This window comes from Dendronephthya gigantea, unplaced genomic scaffold, assembly GCF_004324835.1.
Source record: "Dendronephthya gigantea isolate DGI-Jeju-01 unplaced genomic scaffold, DenGig_1.0 000018F, whole genome shotgun sequence".
Classification (NCBI taxonomy): domain Eukaryota; kingdom Metazoa; phylum Cnidaria; class Anthozoa; order Malacalcyonacea; family Nephtheidae; genus Dendronephthya; species Dendronephthya gigantea.
This window is the reverse complement of record NW_021163028.1, coordinates 1,646,502-1,669,829: the sequence shown is the minus strand read 5'-3', so window position 1 is coordinate 1,669,829 and position 23,328 is coordinate 1,646,502. Positions and strand designations below refer to the sequence as shown.

The 23,328-nt window shown below is 38.7% G+C and overlaps 1 protein-coding gene across 1 annotated transcript; it reads left to right on the top strand.

The window, feature by feature from the left end:
• Window positions 1-17,337: 17,337 nt before the first annotated feature.
• Window positions 17,338-20,282, top strand: LOC114520980 (G1/S-specific cyclin-D2-like). The gene is made up of 5 exons (XM_028541358.1): window positions 17,338-17,749; window positions 17,932-18,147; window positions 18,342-18,507; window positions 19,018-19,157; window positions 20,021-20,282. The coding sequence occupies exons 1-5, from the start codon at window positions 17,555-17,557 to the stop codon at window positions 20,153-20,155; spliced, it is 852 nt and encodes a 283-aa protein (XP_028397159.1). The 5' UTR covers window positions 17,338-17,554; the 3' UTR covers window positions 20,156-20,282.
• Window positions 20,283-23,328: the final 3,046 nt, after the last annotated feature.

Genomic DNA, 23,328 nt, shown 5'->3' with positions numbered 1-23,328 from the left:
GATCTTTGGAAATTTCAGAGTCTTATCACGGACTTTTTCATGAAAATTTTTATGCTACAAACCATGTATAATGTAAAATACTAATTTTGAAGCAGTTAATCTGTTTTATTTGGGATAACAATAGAGGGCAACTCAGTATATCTCCCGTTCATTCCGCAACGAATTGTAAAATTTTCCCCGACAGGGGGGCTAGAGTTCCCCGACGGGAGGGGGGGGGTGCTGTAGCCCTCTTGCTCCCCCCTCTGGTGCCACCCCAGCAAGGTGCTTGTTGCTTTCAACCCCCTCTTTATGCGGGGTTTAGTATACTGCAGGTCAACGTTCAATTTCCCCAACCAGCCCTTGTCGCTTCGTCTGCACGTCCTTGCCTGAGTTTAATATGTTTGGTCCTGTTTAATTTGATTACTATCTCAATGCGTGACCTATTCAATACACCACTTGAACTTATCACACGCAAATGCAAGCGCAGGTTCGTGTCACACAGCGTTAATGGTCACGAGGAATGACAGAAATGGAATTTACCACAGATGCCTCCTTGTCATGCACATACCTCGAAGAAATTAATACACGTTTGACAAATGTTTGACCTCCACTTCACATTACGCGAAGCATAGTCTGGTAATTCAATTAAGCACTTAAAGGCAAAACAAAATCGTGTCCATTATCATGCTCTCCCAGCACTTCTAGGCTGAAGCACGCTGACGTCAATACACGGTGCATGCACTGTGTCGAGTATTCCGGCGTTGCCAGAAACGTCAGTGACTCAGTGTGGGGTTTCGGGTTATCGCATCAGTCGAAGGCTATACAGAAACAGCCGAGTAACTAATTTTCAGGCCAAAGAGGTCATAGTCGGTTGCGCAAGAAAAAAAAACAGGAATGGACGAGTTAGGATTACTCAAAAATTCTCGGCATTTCCGAGCGCGACTGTTGTGATTTACGTAATTTTACATACGTAAGAGCATCTTAATTCTGTTATGATTCTTTGTTGGTCGATATGGCAATATTAATGCTCTTCCGGAATCAAGCGATTCGACAGATATTTTTACTGTGGAATTAGTCCAGAATCCGTGGTGAATAAGTTTAATTGACCGTTTTCCATGGCCAGAGGCCAACAGTTTAGGAAACAATAAATAGGCATGCATGCATGTTTATCTTACATACAGTAGCATAAAGAGATTTTTGGCTCCAAGGCAATTCAATTTTGGACGGCAATATCGTCTCATGCCGCCCCACGCCTAGGAAAGCGCTGAGGATGAAGGAGGTGTCACATACCTATATTTGTTAAAGAGACATTTACGCCTAAAAAGCTCACTCACATTCACACTCATTAAGTGTGACATAGAAATTGTGTTATGATTGATCAATGAGATAGTTCTTTTTAATCAAAGTAAAGATTTATGGTAAAACAACTCGTTGTTCCAGTGAATATACCGCAAAGGAATCACTATGAAGCGTTATTTAGATCTCTCACTTAACAAATTTGAGTGCGATTTTAGAATACAGGCTTTAAACTTTAAAGTATCCCCCTGAGCAAATAGAGTTAAGATAACATTTTTAACATAAACTGAAAACCCAGGGACGTATATGTACACCGGGGTCTTGATGATGGATTTCAACCTCCCCCCCCAATCGTTCGAAAGTTTGTTCTAAAAGCTGAAGTAGAGACACCAGGAGATGCAAGGGTGAAGGGGGGAGATTTAGTGAAAGCGACACTTCTGTATAGCGGCGTATTGTGCTATAGTGACACTTCTATCCCAGATATAGAATGTAATCCCTTAAAAGAGGAAAATTATTAATTCCTTAAAATGAAAGAGCATCTTTGCCCCCTTGCCCCTGCCCTCAAAAGGCAAAGGGGGCAGCTGCCTCTGCCACATCCTATTCCGGCGTCCTGCATGAGTTGAAAAGAGGGCACCCCTAAGGTTGGAGTGCGTAATATTTACAAAAATGGTATAACAACTGCCTAAATAGACAAAACACTTCTTGACGGTTCGACCTGAGGGACAACTCTCCTGACGAAGTCCCTCAGGTCGAAACGTCAAGAAGTGTTTTGTCTATTTAGGCAGTTGTTATACCACATTTGATGCTAAGTTGTTTGAAGACGCTGCCACGCGTACGCTGCTCCTTGGTTATATTGTAACAATATACAACGTTTTATAATTTTGATTTCAATTTCAATTCTACTTATTAAATTACAATTACGTTCTCGTTGCCATCGTAAATATAAAAGAATTCTTGGAACGATCGTTGTGTGTTGCGTTCATTCCTAAGTTTAAATTAAACAGTGGGAGAAAATTATAAAGTTTATGTTTAGTAAATTCTGTCGCTAAAATAGGGAACTTAATAGGAAAAATCGCTGCCCAAAATGTGCCAAAATTTAGCTTCTGAGGGACTCAATTTCAGAAATTCTCCTTCGAAATTTCTAATCGTATGCAAGCACAAGTCGGTTCCCGAAACGTACAAAATGCTTTGGACGTGCGTACAGTGCTCAAATCTCAAATCTGCGTCCCACATATTCATTTTCTAAGCGATTAATATTTCCTCTGAAGTGTGTCCTTGTGAAAAATCCTTATTTCAATGCCTTATTTGAAGGCTCTTTTCTTCAAACGTACAAGTTTTTTTTTTGTATTTTGGAAGAGCATTATAGAAGACTGTCACAATCTATAATTGAACGAACCATAAAAAATTATCAGATCCGCAGTTGGTACCTGAGCCCTCTTCAAATGAAGCCTAAAAGTATAGTCTCTTATTGGCTTTCTTGATGACTCATTTGATATGAGCGTTCCATCACGTAAGATTATTACTTACGCCTGTTTTCAAAAAGCTCAATCACACTCACATTGAGTGTGATAAAAAATTTGTTATTACTGATCAAAGAGAAAGGTATTTTATAAGAAAGTTATTTCTGAGTCAATAGAAACATCTTAGGTGAAACATTGAAAACCAAGCTCTAGATTGAAACTAACGCCATAGAAAAGTTATGCGAAGATTGAGATCTCCCACTCAATGAGTTTGAGTGTGATAGTGCATGTGACCAGCAGTAATTTGACACATTCAACACAGTTTCGATTTCTCTGCCGTTTACAGTTAAAGCACGGTTCTAATGTTGCTTGATTCTGTGTAACTGCATGTAGTCCCAAGTTCTTTACATTTATCCCAGAATGAACCTGAAATCTACTTTTCTCACTGCGTTACCCGATCCACTATACACTAGCCTTCACTAACACCACCCCTTGGTAAGATGTTTGAATGTCTGATGCTGGGGTATCATCCACAAATTTACATAGATATGCTGAAATAATATCTCATTCATTATTAGCACAGATGACTAGGGGCTTTTAAGCTTTTCCACCCTGTGACACGCCACAGAAGGAACAAATTTTCGTTCAGAATAACAGCCTTCAGAGTTCAGCCAGTTATATATATTCTCTGTTTCCTATTGGACGGAAAAGTCAATTATCCAGTTGATAATGCTGCGAGGTGTATCCAAACTACTCACCCTCCAGATCTAGTCGAATATAGAATTTTTCTTACGGTCGCCACATTCCAATCAGTTTCTAAGTACCAATGATGTATTAACATACCTATTAACACCATACATGGTAGTTGATGAATTTGGAATCGGACCATACTGATCGACTCTCATCTATCACGTTTAAAATAACTGGTTTTACATTCACGCTGAACTCCTAAGTAAGATGTATGATGATGTATCATGTATGATGGGAACATTGGCAAATCGCAATTAACGATCTTGCGTTTGCAATCAGGACACACCCAGAGTTTACATGCAGGTGCATGCGCAAATACTGTTGATAATACTTAACAACGCCAGGCGAATTTAAATAGTAAATCGTAAACGTTAAAACGATGCATGAGGCTCTTGAAAAATTTATGTGAACAGGATTGAACTGTTGTGCTGTTCGTATATGTTCAGAGTTGTTATCAACATTGCCGGAACAATGAACAATAGTGTTGCACCCAATATAGTTTTAACAATATTCTTCAAATTTGCTGTCAAGTGTAAACAAAATATGTTTACCTAACTGCTACAAGGATTTTTGTTATAGCGATTCCTTGATTAAGGGCTCCTTTCCACTCATCGCAAAATTAACTCGCATCAGTCGCATGCTCAGAAAAGTGAATTATCCAGTTGATAATGCTCCGAGGTATATCCAAACAACTAACTTTCCAGATAAGAATCTCATGACCAGTTAAGTAAAAAAAAATCACATTTATTTATTTGCGTAGTGACCTTGTCAGTGAAATATCACTGGTATCAATGAGGGCCCTACAATTAAAATTTAATCGTCCTTACGATGGGCATCTAGTCGAATATAGAATTTTTCTTACGGTCGCCCCACTCCCATCACAGTTTCTAAGTACCAATGATGTAATAACATACTTATTAACACCATATATGGTAGTTGACGAATTTGGAATCGGACCATACTGAGCGACTCTCATCCATCACGTTTAAAATAGCTGGTTTTACATCCACGATGAACTCCTAAGTAAGATGTATGATGATGTATCACGAATGATGGAAATACTGGCAAATCACAATGAACGATCTTGCGTTTGCAATCAGGACACACCAGAGTATATATATAGGTGCATGCGCAAATACTGCAAAAAATACTTAACGCCGGGCAACATGAATATAAATAGTAAATCGTAAACGCCAAAACGATGCATGAGATTCTGGAAAAATTTATATGAACAGGATTGAACTGTTGTGCTGTTCATATATGTTCAGAGTTGTTATCAACATTGCCGGAACAATGAACAATAGTGTTGCACCCAATACAGTTTTAACAATATTCTTCAATGTTGCTGTCAAGTGTAAACAAAATATGTTTACCTAACTGCTACAAGGATTTTTGTTATAGCGATTCCTTGATTAAGGGCTCCTTTCCACTCATCGCAAAATTAACTCGCATGCTCAGAAAAGTGAATTATCCAGTTGATAATGCTCCGAGGTATATCCAAACTACTCACATTCCAGATGAGAATCTCATGACCAGTTAAATAAAACAAATCACTTTTATTTATTTGCGTAGTGACCTTGTCAGTGAAATATCACTGGTATCAATGAGGGCCCTACAATTAAAATTTAATCGTCCTTACGATGGACATCTCGTCGAATATAGAATTTTTCTTACGGTCGCCTCACTCCCATCAGTTTCTAAGTACCAATGATGTATTAACATACCTATCAACACCATATATGGTAGTTGACGAATTTGGAATCGGACCATATTGATCGACTCTCATCCATCACGTTTAAAATAGCTGGTTTTACATCCACGATAAACTCCTAAGTAAGATGTATGATGATGTATCATGTATGATAGGAATACTGGCAAATCACAATGAACCATCTTGCGTTTGCAATCAGGACACACCAGAGTATACAGGTGCATGCGCAAATACTGTTAAAAATACTTAACGACGGGCAACACAAATATAAATAGTAAATCGTAAACGCCAAAACGATGCATGAGATTCTTGAAAAATTTATATGAACAGGATTGAACTGTTGTGCTGTTCATATATGTTCAGAGTTGTTATCAATATAGCCGGAACAATGAACAATAGTGTTGCACCCAATACAGTTTTACCAATATTCTTCAATGTACATATTGCTGTTAAGAGCTGTCAAGTGTAAACAAAATTTGCTTACCTAACTGCTACAAGGGCTCATTATATTTTTGTTATAGCGATTCCTTGATCAAGGGCTCCTTTCCACTTATCGCAAAATTAACTCGCATGCTCGCTGCGAGTATTTGCATCTAATTAAACTAAACTGCCAACTGTCAAGCATTGTGATCGGACGAAATTACACACAGCGAGCTTGCGAGTTGGTTTTTGCGATAAGCGTGTAAGAGTCATAGCCTGGGTCGCGGCGAACGAGTTAGAATTTGTGGGTCTCGTGTGATAATGACAATTTTTACAATAGAAACGACCACTTTTCAATCCGCGAACAGGGACTACGTGATTTGGGGTGATAGTGTGTAGGGCCCCACACCCCCGATTGCCACGCCCCAGATCACAGCAAAAACAAGTCAAAAAAGTCCAAATTAACAGTGTAAACATCGACCACTGTATAGATCGAGATATATAATGTTCAATTATTGAAGATTTCTTATTATTTTTAGAGAAACTTTATCTTATCAAGATACCTTTTCTTGTATAAAAATGGCAATAAAATATTTCCTGAATTGTGATTTATTCTTTTTTTACTTTCTTTTTCTTTTGATTACTGGATTTCTTTCAGACGATGTGACGTATGGACGAATATTTTGAACAAATGTTAAGGCCGAGATATGAGCTTTTTGATAAATGGCGTGATAATTTGGCGCGACTTATTTAGTACTTACGCTGTAAAAACAATACCAATTTAAATTGGTCACCTCATTGCTTACACATTTATTGGACCAAATTTTTTGGGTGAAACAACAGAAAACTTGGTTAAAAGAAGGTAAAACCAATTTTTCGGTTCTTTTTACCTATAATTAAATTGATCAAAAAGAGATGAATTTGAGACGACCAATCTTAAATTAGTTATTTTAACAATCTGTTTTTAAAGAGTATTTGATTACTTATTTATAAGGGTCTTCTTTTTTTTCCCCCTTTTAGGCTCCCCCTTTCGCTCAACGTCCTCAGCCAACCCTTTTCTCACTACTTACCTTTTTCGAGGCTAAACCCATGCTAATTTTATTTGGTGCCAGAACACTGAACGTTTCCAATAGGACAAATTTAGTCCATGGCTTGCACGAAATCAATCCAGGCTACTTCTATCTAAGGCATGCACATTCATATCAAATTCGGTTCCAAACAATACCTGAGCTACTCCGGTAGAAGTTAGATTTATAAACGCAACTTCTTAAAGTAACTTCTTAAAGATCATATATAATATGTAATTGCAAGTTTTGACCCAAATTTGTTGCATGTGTATCCATGTTACTTTTTGATTAGTTTTACGCAGCCATTGCCAAAAATCACGAACATGGTTCGTTCTTCTTCAATTCTTCAATCCTAATTACAATTTTGCGAAATGCCAGAGAAATTCCATTAAAGTAACAAGTATAATTTGTACCTAGATTGCCGTCTGCTCTTTAGCTTATTTCTATAATGTGCTGATTATTTACAGTATTATTATATAGTGGGCAGCTAATCTAATCTACCTTGTCCGATATTTTAGGCTTGGCCCTAAAAGTGCTGTAAAGCTTATATGTGATTGATGCAGTATCACAGCCAAAACTAAAGATGAAATTTGATGCCAAGGGATAAAGATGAAATTTGATGCCACTCCGAATAATGTAACGTGGGCCGTAAATTCTATTTCTTCAGTGATTTCCTTGACGATTGCTCAATTCCCTCCTGCTGACACATCCCAACCACAGGTCAGATGAACTAAATCTAATTTTCTGCCCTGCATGTTTGGCATACCAAACTCTGTGTTTAGTAAATAGTCTTCTTGTTGCTATACGGTAGTTCAATGACCTCTCTAACATATGTGACCCTGCTTCTCATGCAAATCCTGCATAATCACAGAGTAAGCAACACCAGGTAGTATATGCCATAAGCCGGATTTATCGCTTGAGTATTTATGGCACAAACTTCCCATTACAGACGCTTGCGTGTCGAATCCAGATCAGGCAGCATTCGGCCATCAATGGATGATGAAAGCCGAGTTCGAACGACCGGATTCCAGGAATTACAGACCACCCTAACGTTCGCGGAATTTCGATCTCAAAACCGCGCTAAATAAAAAACGAATGTGCGGTTACATAATGAAGTGATTAAGAGATGACCCAGGACCACAACAGCGAGCTGGAAGATTTGATCTTCTTTGGCTTAGCAAAATCCGTACAATCAACAAGCTAATGTCTCGCATATATATGAGGCGCATATCGTCTATCGCCGGCTGGAATTATAATCTGCATGCCTTTGAGATAATGCCATCTGTAAAGTTTCTCGAAACTCAACAGACCTGTCGAATTCTGATGAAAATTTATGAAAAGAAGCCATGACCGAATTATTTGTATTCGTATATTGGGGTTGGAAAACGTTTGAGATAATGGAACTCATTTTTACTTCTTTTAAACCCGAGGGTACCGATCTTTTAGGATATTGGTATCGTCTGTTACCATGGGAACTGCTTATAGAGAAGACAATGAGATTTAACACGTAAATCGTATCAGCCGACTAAGAAATGCGCTTTAGCTTATTATATAGTTATATATGTAATCGCCTTAAGAATACGAATTGTAACAGTGTAGTTGAATTTTGTGGTCTTATTAATTAAAAGTGCATTGTTCTTTTTCTATAGTCAAATGGAGGAAACCTTGAAAAGCATTCATCGTTTGCGTGTATACCAGAGTTATACGCCTTGCGCTCAAATCCGATTAGCGCCGCAGTATAAGTGCTTGACGGAAATAGATTCTCTTGCCCCGACACGCAAAACAAATTACGTACGTTGGCTTTAATGACACGTTGTTCCCGCATGTGCGAATGCATGCATAAGTGTTATCTCACTTCACGAGCTTCGAATACAACAAATTTTCTTCCGACCATCGATGAGTTATCTCAACGATTACAATAGATTCAGAAATTAGTGCTCAGAGGCGCACAAATGAAGCAAAAAATGATATCAGTTTGAATCTTTTTTGCCTCCACGTTGACATATGTTGCAAATATCCAAATGTTCTTTTTTTCGGTACATTAATGACCCCGATTAAACTTTTGAAGTTGTTTCAAATATATTATTGCGACACTATAGCCAGGCCTTTAAATTTAGGATGATTTAATGCTTTAGAGACGCATCAATCGAGGTTAATTGTCCTGCCCGAACCTGGAAAGCTATAGGAGATGATGGATTTTTCCTCTTGGCTTTTTTAGCCTTGCAATTTCTATATAGCAAGGCGGGAATTTTTCTTAATCACACGCGTAGGTGTGAAGACGGGCCATTACTTATATACGCACTCAAGGTTTAAGGTTTCGCTGGGAATGAAAAGCAGTTGATTGTATCAGCTGAATATCCTACGAAGCAAGACCCTTTGGCCTTTGGCTGTTGAAAAAATTATCCATGCACCATATTCAGTAGAGCGTTTACGAAAAACGACCAATTTTTTTTGCAAAATTATTTGATCCCCGTCCTGTTCGAAAGGAAGATGTTAAAATTAAGTACCCTTCCCTTAGAAATCCGTATGCCTTTAAGATCGATTCAGTTTAAGATCGATTCAGTCTCTTTTATCCAAATTACAGTATATATAGCTATATATATATATACTGATACATCTTTTTTCTCACCAAGTTTGAAGTCTAAGTAATGAGAATTGACGTCTTGTTAATTACCGCAGTATCCTCCAAGGGAGAAGTCACAGAAATTTTAATTGAACATAAGGCAGTTAGTTTGCAGTGGTTATAGTTATAAAAAAGCGAACCGCAGTCCGTCATTCCTCTTTTGACTATCGTCTACGACTATGGCCAGGAATGGCTCATCAGAGCGGATCAGTTTTAAACTGGTCACTCTATCATATATCAATGTAAAAAGGTGCAACTACTCGTTTCTACTCTAAACGATAAGATAACTTGCACGAGTTGTATGGACCTCTCTACTACGAAGTCTGGTTGAATAAAAAAATATTATTATAATACGAAGTCATCTATGTTTTTGTAATAAAGAATTACGCACTTTTAAGAATTATGCTCAGTAAAACTTAGCGGTTTTCACGGCTTTATTTTTTGGCTTCTATATCAGTTTATTCAGCGTCATATTGATGCATAGCTACTGTACGAAAGAAAATAAAACAATATATAACTTAACTTTACTTAAGTATTCCGAATATATGCATGATTCCGAATTTGCTTGAGTACACACGAAATTGTGCTCGGAATCGAGGGAAGAAAAAAGTAATCCATTGGATAGTTTTCATTCAAAAAACTGATCGAGAATGTCTATTCCGAAACCGTTCTTCAGCAAGCGTCGTTTACCTGTTCATCAGTTCATGCATGCGGTGTCACTGAAAAACGACTGATTAAAAAATCAAATTTATCAACTGAATTGCCAGTGAAGACCAGCGCGAATTTAACTGCATGCACGAGTAGGATTTAACTGAGTCTGCATGAGAATATCAATCTTGCTTATTAAAACAGGAACATTTTTTAAACAATAATAGACAATGAATTCTGCAAGCAACAGTAATAGGACCAGAGAGGAGAAACATGTACCTATAGTGACATCGTCTCTCTTCACTGAACTGCATGATTATGACTGCTTCACTTAGGGAGTTAGGGTATCCTACAAGGTATATAAAATATGAGAGATGTAGTTTTCAGTTGATTTATTTCCAATCAGAACGTTATTTCTCACATGCATGGTGTGCATGGTACGTATACTATGTACCGGAGACAACTTATATGGTTTAAGTGGCTCAAGACAAGATTCTTTCTTATGGTATGGGCGGCGTTTGAGTGTCAGAGAACTCCTTTTCGACTATAAAGAAGACTGAGATTTGACCCGATTTTTTTAAATCTGTCTGACTGAATGCATCTGGTGTATATATATCATGTTAGTTACCATTAATGAATATAATTCAGTCTTTGAGTCGTTTATATATGTTCAATTCATCCTAATGGCGACGCCATGGGATCCGAACCATTGCCTACCCCAGCTGGATCCTAACAACACTGGTCTTTCAGGTTTTAGATAAAAGATATGTCTGGATCCAGGATGTAAGTACGGCAGAATAACATTTGTCAACATGACTGCCCACTGAAAGAGCTTTTTTCATTTGAGTGTGTGTCATAAGATCCACGGATGTGGTCTAAGCGCGATTTAATGGGGTGAACCTCGTGCAAAGGTTCTGAACTACGGTAAGAATGCGGAATCTCTTAAAAAATCTGGCTATAATTCCATGGGAATATAGAGATACAGCATATTTATATCTATTGTTTCGCTTTCATGATATATCGCCAAGATCTATATTTGTCTTATTCTCGACTTAGCCGACAAAACCTGCAATTTGATTAACAAACAAACTTTGGCATGTGGTAAAACTCACGTATATATTAAGCGTCGGCTATACAATAAATTCTGGGCCTGTAGGAGGTCGGTATAGTTCACAATTCGTCTACATTTCGCTGGGATTTCACGCAACAGCGAGTATTTCACAATATTGGTGCAGGTTTAAAATAGATTACATCAAAGAAAACACCATTTGAAATTCAAATAACACGTGCTTGGAAAGTTCCTTTGCATCGAAGAGGGGCAAGGTCGAATTGGCCAATTGATTTTTGTTGAAAGTCGTACTTATCATTACGACAGTAGCTATATAGCCTGCACGTAAGCTGATCGTTTTAAAAACGGAGCGGGGGATGAGTGCATGTCTGCATACATGTGTATAGTAACCGACTAGCGACAATTGATTCTATTTTTGCGCTTCGCCATGGGCGTGTTGGTATATGGTTTGGTGGTGAGTACAGTTATCATTTCACGAAGGCTTGAAATGTCGCAATTTCTAGTCTCAATCATCGATCACGCGATCGAGCCTCGATGGCGCGTCGTTCGTCCCCCTCTTGCGACCGGCCGGGAATAGCATGGATTGTTCAACGAAGTCCATGCACAACAACTTCAGTCGGCTGCTGAAATAAAACTTTAGATGTTGTCGCGGCTACGACTGCCCGTCTGCATACATGTCATAATTACGGAAATGCGAATCCACCATGCAGTTAAAGCATATATGCATGCTTAAAATAGGTATTAAACAATATTCGAATATTACAAAACATTTTGAATATATGATTAGCCTTTTTCACAATGACGAATTTTAGCCAATTTTGGGCGAACTTTCAATTTTCTTCAAGCGTGAGTTTAAACAATTATGTTAATACGAAAGAATTTTTTCATAAATGATAATAAACTAACGAAAGCTCTGCACACCGTTTCCATGCATCTGGAAAGAAATTCAAACAATCGCGAATTAGTTATTAATTCGCCTGCATGTTCGTTTCAGAAGAAACGTGATTCGCCGTTTTGCGACTTCTATTTAAAATGATGTAATATTCAACCGATCTTATAAACTATTCAATTTCAGTATTGATTGCACAAATTATGTACACAATACATGATTGTGACATATGCGTCAATATAATTGTATGAATTACCATTTAGAGTTGTATGTATACATCTTGAAAATCTTGTGCAAAAATAAAACTTCATACTATTCAATGTACTTATAACTTCCTGACGAAGGTTCTTTATACTATATAGGTCGAAATGTCGAGAAGTTTACTTGAATGGGTTAATTTCATGCTTGCTGGACCTATTTCGTAAGAAGACTGATATATTTAAAAAAGATGCCACGCTAAGATCAATCAGAAGTTTTTTCAATTTACGCATGCATGCTGAACCTCAACAGGGTGTAGGAAAAAAAACAGCGTAGAGTGATTACACGACCTTTTAGGTAGAAACATCACAATCAGATTTCTATCAGTTCGACATTTTGAACGATGAAACTAAACCAGAACTACTTCTGCATGTGCAACCGGAATGACTGATCATTGCTCCAATCCTAGCTTAAACGCTCCATCGCCATCGATCGGCTATATTTTTGAGGCTTAGTTGCACAATCACATTCACATGTATTCATGACATTTCCATGAAACTAGATTCTGGCAGCTAGCCCGGTCCCTGCATGTTCGTTTTAAAAAAAATTCTAAATTTAGCATGTTTTTCGGTTTTTACAATGCAATCCTGCGCGGCAGTGCCATGTCTGACTGTTAAATTATCGATTTTTCTTTCAATCTTACCTATAATTTCAATAGAATGGCTGAATTCGCACGAGCGATTTCTTCCGTTTTAGCGTGGGAAAATTGAGAAGGTTTCTGAAACCGAGACAGAACAGATATTCAAACTAAACTTTCTGTCCATCGATTCATTCTCTCAGAAGCGTATTTAGTGCACACGGGGGTAGGTTAGGTGGGCGAGTATATACGTATAGGGCATTCATGGTGAAATTGGGATGTTTCGTAACAGAATTAGTTGTTTATATTTTTCTGCACGATCACGTCGATTACAAGATAGCTAAATTAAATGTGATAATGTACCAAAGTTAACCCGAAACGCCTACTAAAAGCGAATTTTAGCAGTGGATACGGAATTCGTAATTTTCGTGCCACACTCCGCATGCTGTTTGCCTACGCCATCTGGCGAAACTTGTAGTTGTTATAGGGTTCCGGCATTCGACAGCGGACTAATGGGACTAATTGATCAGAAAACCGAAGTATACTGAAAAGCCCAACGACTACAAGGTTTGCATGATGGCGTTCACTGACTCGTAGCAGGCGAGATCCGTCATTTTCGTGCACTGTTTGGCTGAGAAAGTGCGTTTGCCGATCAATTTCATGGAGTCAAAAGCCGACCACGAGATGCTTCAGATGACGTGGGCTAACGGCACGCGGAGTTTGGCGCGAAAATGAATGAACTTCATTGTCAGTCCAGTGTCGGTCTGTATCGAGCTTTAGCTGTAACTACAAATACACGTCATCTTCGTGTGAGGCTTATATAAGCACCATCAAATCCGCGCAGTAAAAAGCCGACTATGAGTTTCGACAGATGGCGTGAGCAAGCATGCAGCGCCGAGTTTAGCGCGAAAATGACTGTATTTGTAGTTACTGCTAAAGCTCTCTTTTATCGGATATGTGAGTTTGCCGTTGTTTTGTTCAATGAATATCCATCGATGTTTGTGTTTTTCTGTGGCAGTTGCATTCTAAATCGTACTCTGAAAACAGGCGTATCTTATCTCTATTAACCTCCCCATGCAATTGCCAATCATATTGTAATGCTCAAATAGTCTTACGCTGAAGATTCACCACCATTTGGGGAAGTTATTGGTTGAAAATCACAACTGACGTCGAAGGTGGAAAAATATTATTCGTAAAAGTTGGGCCAATATTGATCGTTAGTGATACAAATTAAACCATGCCAATTTGAATAATAAAAAAGCTTGATCTTTGTTTGCGCGAGAAGACTAAACACATAAAGGTCTCTATATATACAAGCGAATATTGGCACGGAAAGACATGCTCCCCAAATTTGGATTACCTATAAATATACACAGCCATGAATCTCTGTATATAAACATAGATGAATTTAGCGAATAAAGCCAGTTTAAACAAAGCTGAAAGAGTTGATATATATAATCGTAGAACATACAAGGCAATGCTGTTAGGTAAATTTCCACTGCATGGCACTGGCTGACAAGCATAAAATTGTTAAGATCGATCGTAGGAGACTAGACGTTCTTTTTAACATATTCAGGCTTCATCTACAATACATGCCGGACTGGAAAAACCTCATACTCCGTCATTGAAGGATTATTTAAATGTTGCAGTTTTAAGTTTTTATGTGAAAACCCTGAAGATCCACCATCTTTTTATTTCAGGCATAACTGCATGCATGGTTATTGCATGCAGTTCAGCAAGAAAGGGTATTTCGGAGAAGATCCTGCTTGCATGGCTTCTCGCGATTGACCAATTCATATTTCTAGCCAAAGCAAAGCATTTGTATTCGGTTTCAGTGTTGGTAAAATGATTCATTTTCTTCATTATATATATGTACTGCTGAACCTTTTGAAGGAAGGCTCTGTAATCATGCAGGTGGGGAGCAACGTCAACGAAAAGTTGTAGCTACCTAGCGGTTGGTTCAAGAGGTGAATTTTAAAGTGTATCAACTTGTCAGCATCATGAAGACGAGATACTTTTGAATGAAGACTGCTGAAGTAATTTTGCAGTGTGGCTGCCTAAATTGAAGAACTACTGTAGTTGCTGCAAGTGTAAGAAACTTCGTAATCTTATCTTGTTTTAAAAAAAGTCATCCCGTCCAGGACGCGCGAGGAAGAACATTTCCAATTACATTTTGATCCAAAATCGCATTCAGTAAATAAAATAGGACTTCTCCGGTCAACTATACGATTATTATCGATATATTCCAATGTGGGTTTGCTAGCGACGAGTTTATGCGCAAGCACGACACTCTTGCGGTATACTTGTAACAGCACAACCTCCTATGGTAAATGGGAAGTACATTTGCGGTGGACCAACTCAAATCCCACCAGGAAAACGTGTATATATCCGTCCGCGTGAGTAGGGTTTACACAACAGGAAAGTGAAAAAAAAACGGGGAAGTGGAAACTAGAACTGATATGGTCATTATCATCGTTGCTTTCGCCATAACAGTTTGACATTCCGGTGATTTCACCTTGAACCGTGTATACGCTTCACGGAGGGGCGTTTGTGGCACTTGAGCTGCACGGAAATTGGTTCAAGGCTCGCCCATTCGTATTTAAATTTTACGCTAATTTTAGGACCGATCTGTTTGAATTCGGTGTTAAAGAGATACACCTGTTTGTGTTCGCACGAGGGGAAAGCCAACGCTCTTAGCATGATGTAAAAGGGCTGCATGCTGTCGTGTGCGTTTTACACACAGCTACGAGGAAATGTATCAATATATTGTTTATGTACACATATATATGACAAACATCGGTCTTGAAGTAGTGAATGAAAATTTAGACCGTACAGAACAGCCTTGAAATGGTCAATCAAGAATTACACCGTACAAAGACCACACATCAGGGCATGGTGCATGTTCCAATGTTACCTTCGAGTTTAATAACAAGTATACTCCAGCTATCTTCACTTCCACTCTGGGTGACTGGGTCAGTAGCTAATTCCTATTGATGGAACTAATTTATTCATGCAATCAAACACGATAATTAACCGTCTTTAATTTGCTTCGGGGACTTGACTATACCATGTGCCGCACTTACATCGCCATTTAAACCCATCGAAATCTTGTTAAAATCCCCCCCTTTCGGTTAAATGCATTCTGTATACGGACCGGCACGGTGACTTGACATTTTAAAAAATTTTGCTGGAGGGTATATTATATGAGACTATATAGCGGGCCTTATATATAAAAGATAGCGGTGAAATACATACAACCATACGGGGTACTTTGAACTGGGGGGAAACGTTGGTAAGAGGTAATTTAAGCCAAAATCCTATAGATCATTCGCCTATATTTACGTCGAATGTCGAAGTTTTGGAATTCCAACGCCTTCTAATGAGTGCGTAAGGAATTAGACGCGGGCTTATTTCTATTCTTTTTTTAATGGTGTTTACCAGGATCGAGGTAGATTGTGCAAGTTAATGACCATTTGCCATTAGTTCCTAAGCATTCCACGACTTAAAGTTAATCCTAGGTAATATTACTATTTGTCTAAATACTTTCGGGCAAAACAAATTAACGTGAACGAGGGGAATGATTTCCGTTATTACGCCCCTCAACAATTCATATTTGGGGAACTGTTTTCGTTTGAATTCAGCTGTATGCAGAACCCTTAGCTATAGCGCTGCGATCGATAAATACGTCGAGAGGATCCGTAAGAGAGCAAAATGTTTGGCGAGAACCATTCATCCGTGCACACATTTGTAATTATGGTAAAAATTCTATAGAACATTCACACACTCGTTAATGTTATCAGGGCACCATGTAATTTCTGAATCTAATTCGAAAAATGTATCTACTATCAGAGATAAGGCAATTTTCCCAGTGAAATGTGGACCAGGTGTTAATGACGACACACGCTAGCGTTGCGCGTAGCCCGAGCCGACAATTAAAATAGCAAGCCTGTCTAAAAATTCTAACGAGATATTTGGTACATTTGGGAAAGGTCGGGTTTAGTGCAAGGTTCTCTCTCTACCACAGAGAAATATCATGCTGTTAGCACGTATATTTTTAATTCGTTTGCCCCTGAGCGGCGTGCGGCCATTCGTTCCGAAATTGCTGTCAGAACTAGCACGCATGGTATATACATAATTCTCGATATCGTATTACGACATTCGACATTTGGCCTTTTGCGTTCTGGAAAGAACACACCAAATCGTCACGCTCACTTGCGAAATTGCACACATTGCAGGCATAGCAAATAAACGGCGATCAATTATTTCGCGTTGACAACAAATACATCAATGTTTTTGGGCGGAAATCGAGGAATCGACATCCAATACGGTGGGAGATGCGTTTCTTCGATCCGGAACGACCGATTTTAACACCACCAAAAAACTTTGGATTTTTTCAAATTTCTTTCGAACCATAGTACTGGTGGTGATGTATTTCAAATCAAAGGCGCCGCCCCGCAACGCGATTGGTCCGTACAACGGAAACTATAAAATAACTTTAACCCAAATTAATTCGGTTGCCTAGCGTTAAGTCAAAATCTGCCTAGTTACTCAAATTGCACTAGAATTCTATCAATAATCAACTACTTATAGATTCATTCTGTTGAAGATCGAGGCTGTGAGGGGTCAAGAGTAGAGGCACAGGATTTTAGGACCAATTTGGTCAAACGATACATGCGATCTCGCTTCGAGCCCCGACACAGACCATCAACACAACGCACATTTCGAGTCTCGTCAACCCGGAAAGGTTGGATTTTAAATATCGACGACTTTAAAACGTGGTAGCGATTCGTCTTCGGCGATTTGGACCATGGATTTACATTGCCAAGAAGGATTTGGGCTTCGGCATAGCTATAAGGATCCCGTTTTGCTAAACGACGATCGTGTTTTGAACAATTTACTCACGAGCGAGGAACGGTATATGCCTAATGGCAGCTACTTCAAAGTCGTGCAAAAAGATATCAAACCTTACATGCGAAAAATGGTTGCAACATGGATGCTTGAGGTTATTATTATTATTTTATTTACAATATTATCTATTGTAGGATAAACTCGCAGAGCCAATATTTTTTTCTTAAAATAATTAAAAAATATTAATTTAACGGCAACTAACTCGAACAATTGATTGTGTATTATAATAATGTTGCTCAATAATATTTATTTATATTTATTTTTCATATTTTCTAGGTATGCGACGAACAACAATGTCAAGAGGAGGTCTTTCCCTTATCTATGAACTATTTAGACAGATTTCTTAGCGTACAAGAAATAAAAAAGAGCCGTTTACAGCTTCTCGGTGCAAGCTGTATGTTTCTCGCAAGTAAACTCCGCGAAGCGAAACCCCTGTCTGCCGAGAAGCTCGTTATTTACACGGACAACTCGATCACCTTAGATGAACTTATGGTAAATAGAATAGCACTTATTTTTATCATTAAATTGATAAAAAGGACTGCCTAGGAAAAAACTGCAATCCTACAAAAAACTTTCGTTTTAAGGCTCTTTCTCGGAGGGCGACATGCCATTAGTTTTGATATTTGATGCTAATTTTTTTATCAAAAACGTGTTATCTTACAAAAGGGCTTTCTCAATCATTCTAGAGTTGGGAATTGATCGTTTTGGACAAACTTCAATGGGATATTTCAGCTATAACACCACACGATTTTCTCGACCACTTATTCGTAAGGTTGCCATACGAGTTGAACCAAGAAAGACAGTCGCTCGTACGGAAGCACGCTTCCACGTTTATTGCCCTGTGTTGTACTGGTGAGTTCTGTTTTCAAATTTTTAGCGAAATAAATAAGAAAAATCCCTGCTTCCCCGTTCAAAGTCTCGTGTTTCAGATTTTCCGATCAGAATTTCCTCCTCAAAGCAAACCCTGTCATTAGAGATGCCATGCCGAATTTTTAATGTGCTAAGGCGCCAAAACAATTTTTCAAAATATTTTTTTTCATATTTTCATTGCATTTCCCCGTCGGGAAATAGTTTAATTCGTCGGGATTTCATTCATTAAACACCAGGGAGTTTTCTCTATTTTTTTAACGTTAAATTAAACCGTCTTATCGATTGGAATGATGCTCACAAGACACAAAAACTCCTTGGAAGAGTGGTTTTTTAGCAGCAAAAATGCGGAATTTCTTACATGCCCTTGTTAATAAACTAACACGGGCAGGAAAGGGGTGCCAAGACTCGCGGTTTATTGCATTTGAACGCGGAGGAAACCAACTGTTTGTTTGTTTATGCAGTGTTGATAATATATATATTCTTCCCTCTCAGACTTTAGATTCGCCCTGTATACGCCGAGCATGATAGCGGCTGGAGCCGTCTGCTCTGCTATGGCGGGATTTCAGCACGAAGTTCAAACGTCGAGGCAGGCTATGCTGGAAACAATGCACCAAATAACTAGCATCGAACAAGTACGGTGATATTGATTTGTAAATAAAGTCTCCTACTTGATTGCCGACCAGTGTGACACGTTATTAAAAATCAAGAGACCGCATTGCTCACAACTTGCGGTAGCTGTCGAAACTGATATGTATACTCGACTCTCAAGCATTCGCTATTAGCACAGCTATCTCTTATTTTGAGATCGCATGCAGAATATATCAAGTGTACATATTAGAGCATGCTTCCTAAACTTTCTCTTATCAATACCATTTCAGATAGTTCCATCTCGTGGTGGGTGTGTTTAAGCGCTCTTTAAGTAAAGGGGTTGGCCTTGTTTCATTTCCTTTTGGGGAAATTATTTGTCACTCTATTACGGGGGAGGACCGGGTGCTTGGCGCCCCGCAACACATGGCACCACTCACCCCGCGACAAAAAGCGTTGTGCGTAAAAAACAATAGGCACGAAGCAGCGAGGATTTCGATATTTTGTCTGCTACTATATAATTGCTATCAAATATTTGGACTCAGATATTCATAATTTCCTACTACTTAAAACGTATAAATTTTTTCGCGAAGTGCAGGAAACATCGAATTCTTCTCGAACCCACCACCCCTCGAGCAAAATCCGTCTACCCATTCTCGTGTGGTGGCTTCTTGGGTCCGGCGAGATGAGTTCGGTGGGTCAAATTTAGAAGCGAAGCCTATAAGATGCGCGATGGGAATTCGAACTCGAATTAATTTAGTGAAATTTTGACAGGAACCATGGCGCTGGTACTCTCTCTCTGCGTACATCTCACTCTGCGTCGGTAAAATAACTTGCGAAGTAAACTCTCGTTAGGATTCTCCAACTTGCTTTCGTGTATAAACTATACGTTCTTTTTTCATGTTCACAGGAATGCCTGAGTTCTTGCCAAGTTATGATAGAAGAGACGCTACAATTGAACATTACTGGATCGCAAACAAACGAAACAAAGTTAGGAGAACAGCCGACCACGCCGACAGACTTGCAATCTGTCAAGTTCTCGTAGCATATAACCATATACCCTAGGCATGCATATATAGTTTAAGCTTGGATCGCGCGCGTTTGTTAGTGGAGTCTTTCTACTCAGACAAATATTGTACATAATGTTAATAGAAAAATTTATACAGAAAACTTCGTTGATATGTGCTTTTTGGTGTTTCGGTTTGAACAAGTGATGTTCACGAACTTATATTTACGCTGGTGAATTTACAGTCCCAAAGGAGTTACATCTGACACACTGATAAGATCCAGTGTTACTACACGAGGAAACCTATGGCTATATGTAATGACGTTATACTTTCCTGCAGCAATTTATCTCGTTTTACTGAAAGGTACTAAACACGAGGAAACATGATTTCATCGATACAGAGGATATCTCTGCATGGTTATTATGAAATCCTTTTAGGACTTAGCGTTAATCCATTGCTGGTCAACAATTTACTTAACTTTACAGAACGAAACATGAGTTATAAACTAACATCATATACTGACCAGAGTCTTGATTCTCAATTCTAAACTGCGGGTTTCTTGTATCATCCATGGCCAAAAATGTGAAAGGAGTAAACTGAACTCGCTGAGTTCATCTGGTTTTGAACTATTCTTTTATATAACATTCAAAAGTAACAGGGTGTGAACACACTCTACCTTTAAATTGCATACAATTGATCTAATGAGTTACAAGTATGCATGCAATTCGTTTTAAAACCTTTTCATGTAAATACACGACTGTTACACAATGTAAATTCTCTTCAAATACTTCCAGCAATGAGCAATCGCTGGCAATTTCTCGACAGCAATGCAACCATTATCAAATTCCTGCTGACCTGCTCTACTATATATAACCTTTGAAGTTTCGACTGATATGGATTCGTTTGACCAGAGCGCGCAAAGGATTTTGGTTGAATGCGAAGTGACACGAGGGGTTGGGGAAATTTTTATATCGGTGATTGTCAGCCACTCCGCGGTGGGTGTAAGTCGAATAAAAACCTGAGATCCAATATATATCATCATCGTATAACGCATTAGAAGAGCAAAGGGCACATGTTCCAGTCATTCCATTTGTCCGGTGGGTTTTAGCAGACCCACGTAAATAAAATTCAACAAATCTGCGACGACGTCATCAACGAGACACATTCGACGTTTTTAAACTATTCGCATCGAGATTTCGGTCGCGTGCTCACGAACGTATTGAGCGTTCGGGCTCTGACTATACTGAATGCTCTAATATGCGGACAATTCCATGCACGGATATCATTAATGTAAACAGTAAACACAGACACATTTTCACTTTCTAGCGGACGTTATTGAAAGGGAAGAGCAAAGTTCATCATCGCACACGTGGTCCTCGTATCGCTCAATCAATCCTGATCAAACGGAATGCAAATGTCTAGGGCCACTTGAGATTGGATCGATAGCTTCGTTCCGGAAATCAAGTGGGATTAGCTGGAAGGTTCGTTTGGCTGTACAAGAGCATGTACTTTCGATTTCTAAGGGGGCAACCGTCATCCTTCAGTTAACCCCATACCCTGCAAAGGGGGGCTTAATGGAGGAAAGCCCGCCTCCCCTTATTCAAAGTCGGGTATCAAGCATGTTTAAGGTATCAGCCCCTATATCGGAATACTGCAAGATTGCAGAATGTCGATGTTTGAAAGTAATCCTTATATAATCCGCCAACAAGTATATGATTTCATAAATTAATCTTTTTCTATATCATTCCTATTCGCACCTGTTAAAAAATGGCTATTCTGGCAAATTTCAACATTCTTTTCATATTTTTTGCCTTGCCCTACTGTAGGTATACTGTAGATGAGAGAGCCCCCCCTTAGGGATTTTTTTTAAATACACTCTTGACCCTACTTTTGCCTACCAGCCTGGGTCAGCTTTGCAGTTGGGCAAACGCACTGATAGATGAATACAAGTCTGGATAACGCATTCTATTGAATTCAGTGACCCGATATTCGAAGCCGGATTTTCTTAATGAACGATTAATGGTCGGATTTATAAACGTGTGAAATTCTTGACTAAGTTAAGTCTCTTAGCTTCAAAGTAAGTAGGCTATAGAGCGAATATATTTTCGATTTCCTTAGCTATAGTGCTTTAATTGATCAATGCAGTTTTCAATATTTTATATTTTCAGAACTTTTAAACACGGCATAATGACGCCAGAATGAGGATGCTGAATTGTCCAAATTGGTCAGTTTAATAATCACCCGTTGCATGTTTAAAATTAAAAGAGGTCATCGATGGTAAATAAGAGGGCACTGAAGATAAACTATTATCTGGGAAGTATTTTTCCCTGCCTACCAACGACTAAAAACGTTTAAAAACCTCTTCAGACATCCACAACAGCACGATTAATTAGATTCAAGTGGGGCCATTCAACATGGCCAGTGTGGTCCGACAAAAAGCCAACATGACGGGCAAAATGTTGATGCTCACAATAGACACCAAAGCTTGTTTCATACCAATCTCCGTTCGGCTTCATGCAGGCTGCAGATCTAACCTCGAGCTTTTTCATAACCGAATTCTATCGGCACACTTTTCAATTCGACTAATACACGATAGGCATTTCGCACGTTAGAACATGCAGCATTCTGTCTTTCTGGAGTATATATACTAGAGACAAAATGAGCGAAATTGCAAAGTTCGACGGTGAAATGTTGTGAAATGCAGAGAATGTAGCTTTCGGCAAAGTTTGCAAATAGGTTAGGTACACTTTCGTGCGTTGTTTTATTTGTCTGGCACTATTAACACCTTCGGGCTAAAAATGGTAACAAGTTCATTTCCGGACGCAATACGAATTTATAGGTATAAGAGATTTGAAAACCTTGTAAGGCCGTATTTTTCACATTTTATAACATCTTGCAATAAAAATATTGGCATTTCACCGATTTCAACACGCTATTATTATAGTATAGTTTAATTGCATTTCAATCTGACATGCAAAATGTTCATTCAATGATGGAAGTCAGTTTTCGTACACACATCAAAGTGATCAATCCTTATATAGACTAATTCTGAGCGCGCCAAGCATTTTGGGAGCACAATTCAATCGGTTTAGAAGTTTAAATTAGGACATTTCCCAGACGTAAATATCTCTCAAAAAAACACATCTCACTCATCGTGATCTGCGATGTTCAACCGTTATGCTTGGACCTGTTCTCATAAGATTTAGCGTTC

Bases quoted from the DNA above. Each gene is read 5' to 3' on its own strand.
- LOC114520980 (XM_028541358.1), top strand. From the start codon at position 17,555: ATGGATTTACATTGCCAAGAAGGATTTGGGCTTCGGCATAGCTATAAG. The intron at 17,750-17,931 runs GTTATTATTATT...CATATTTTCTAG, and splicing joins TTGCAACATGGATGCTTGAG to GTATGCGACGAACAACAATG. The intron at 19,158-20,020 runs GTACGGTGATAT...TCATGTTCACAG, and splicing joins AAATAACTAGCATCGAACAA to GAATGCCTGAGTTCTTGCCA.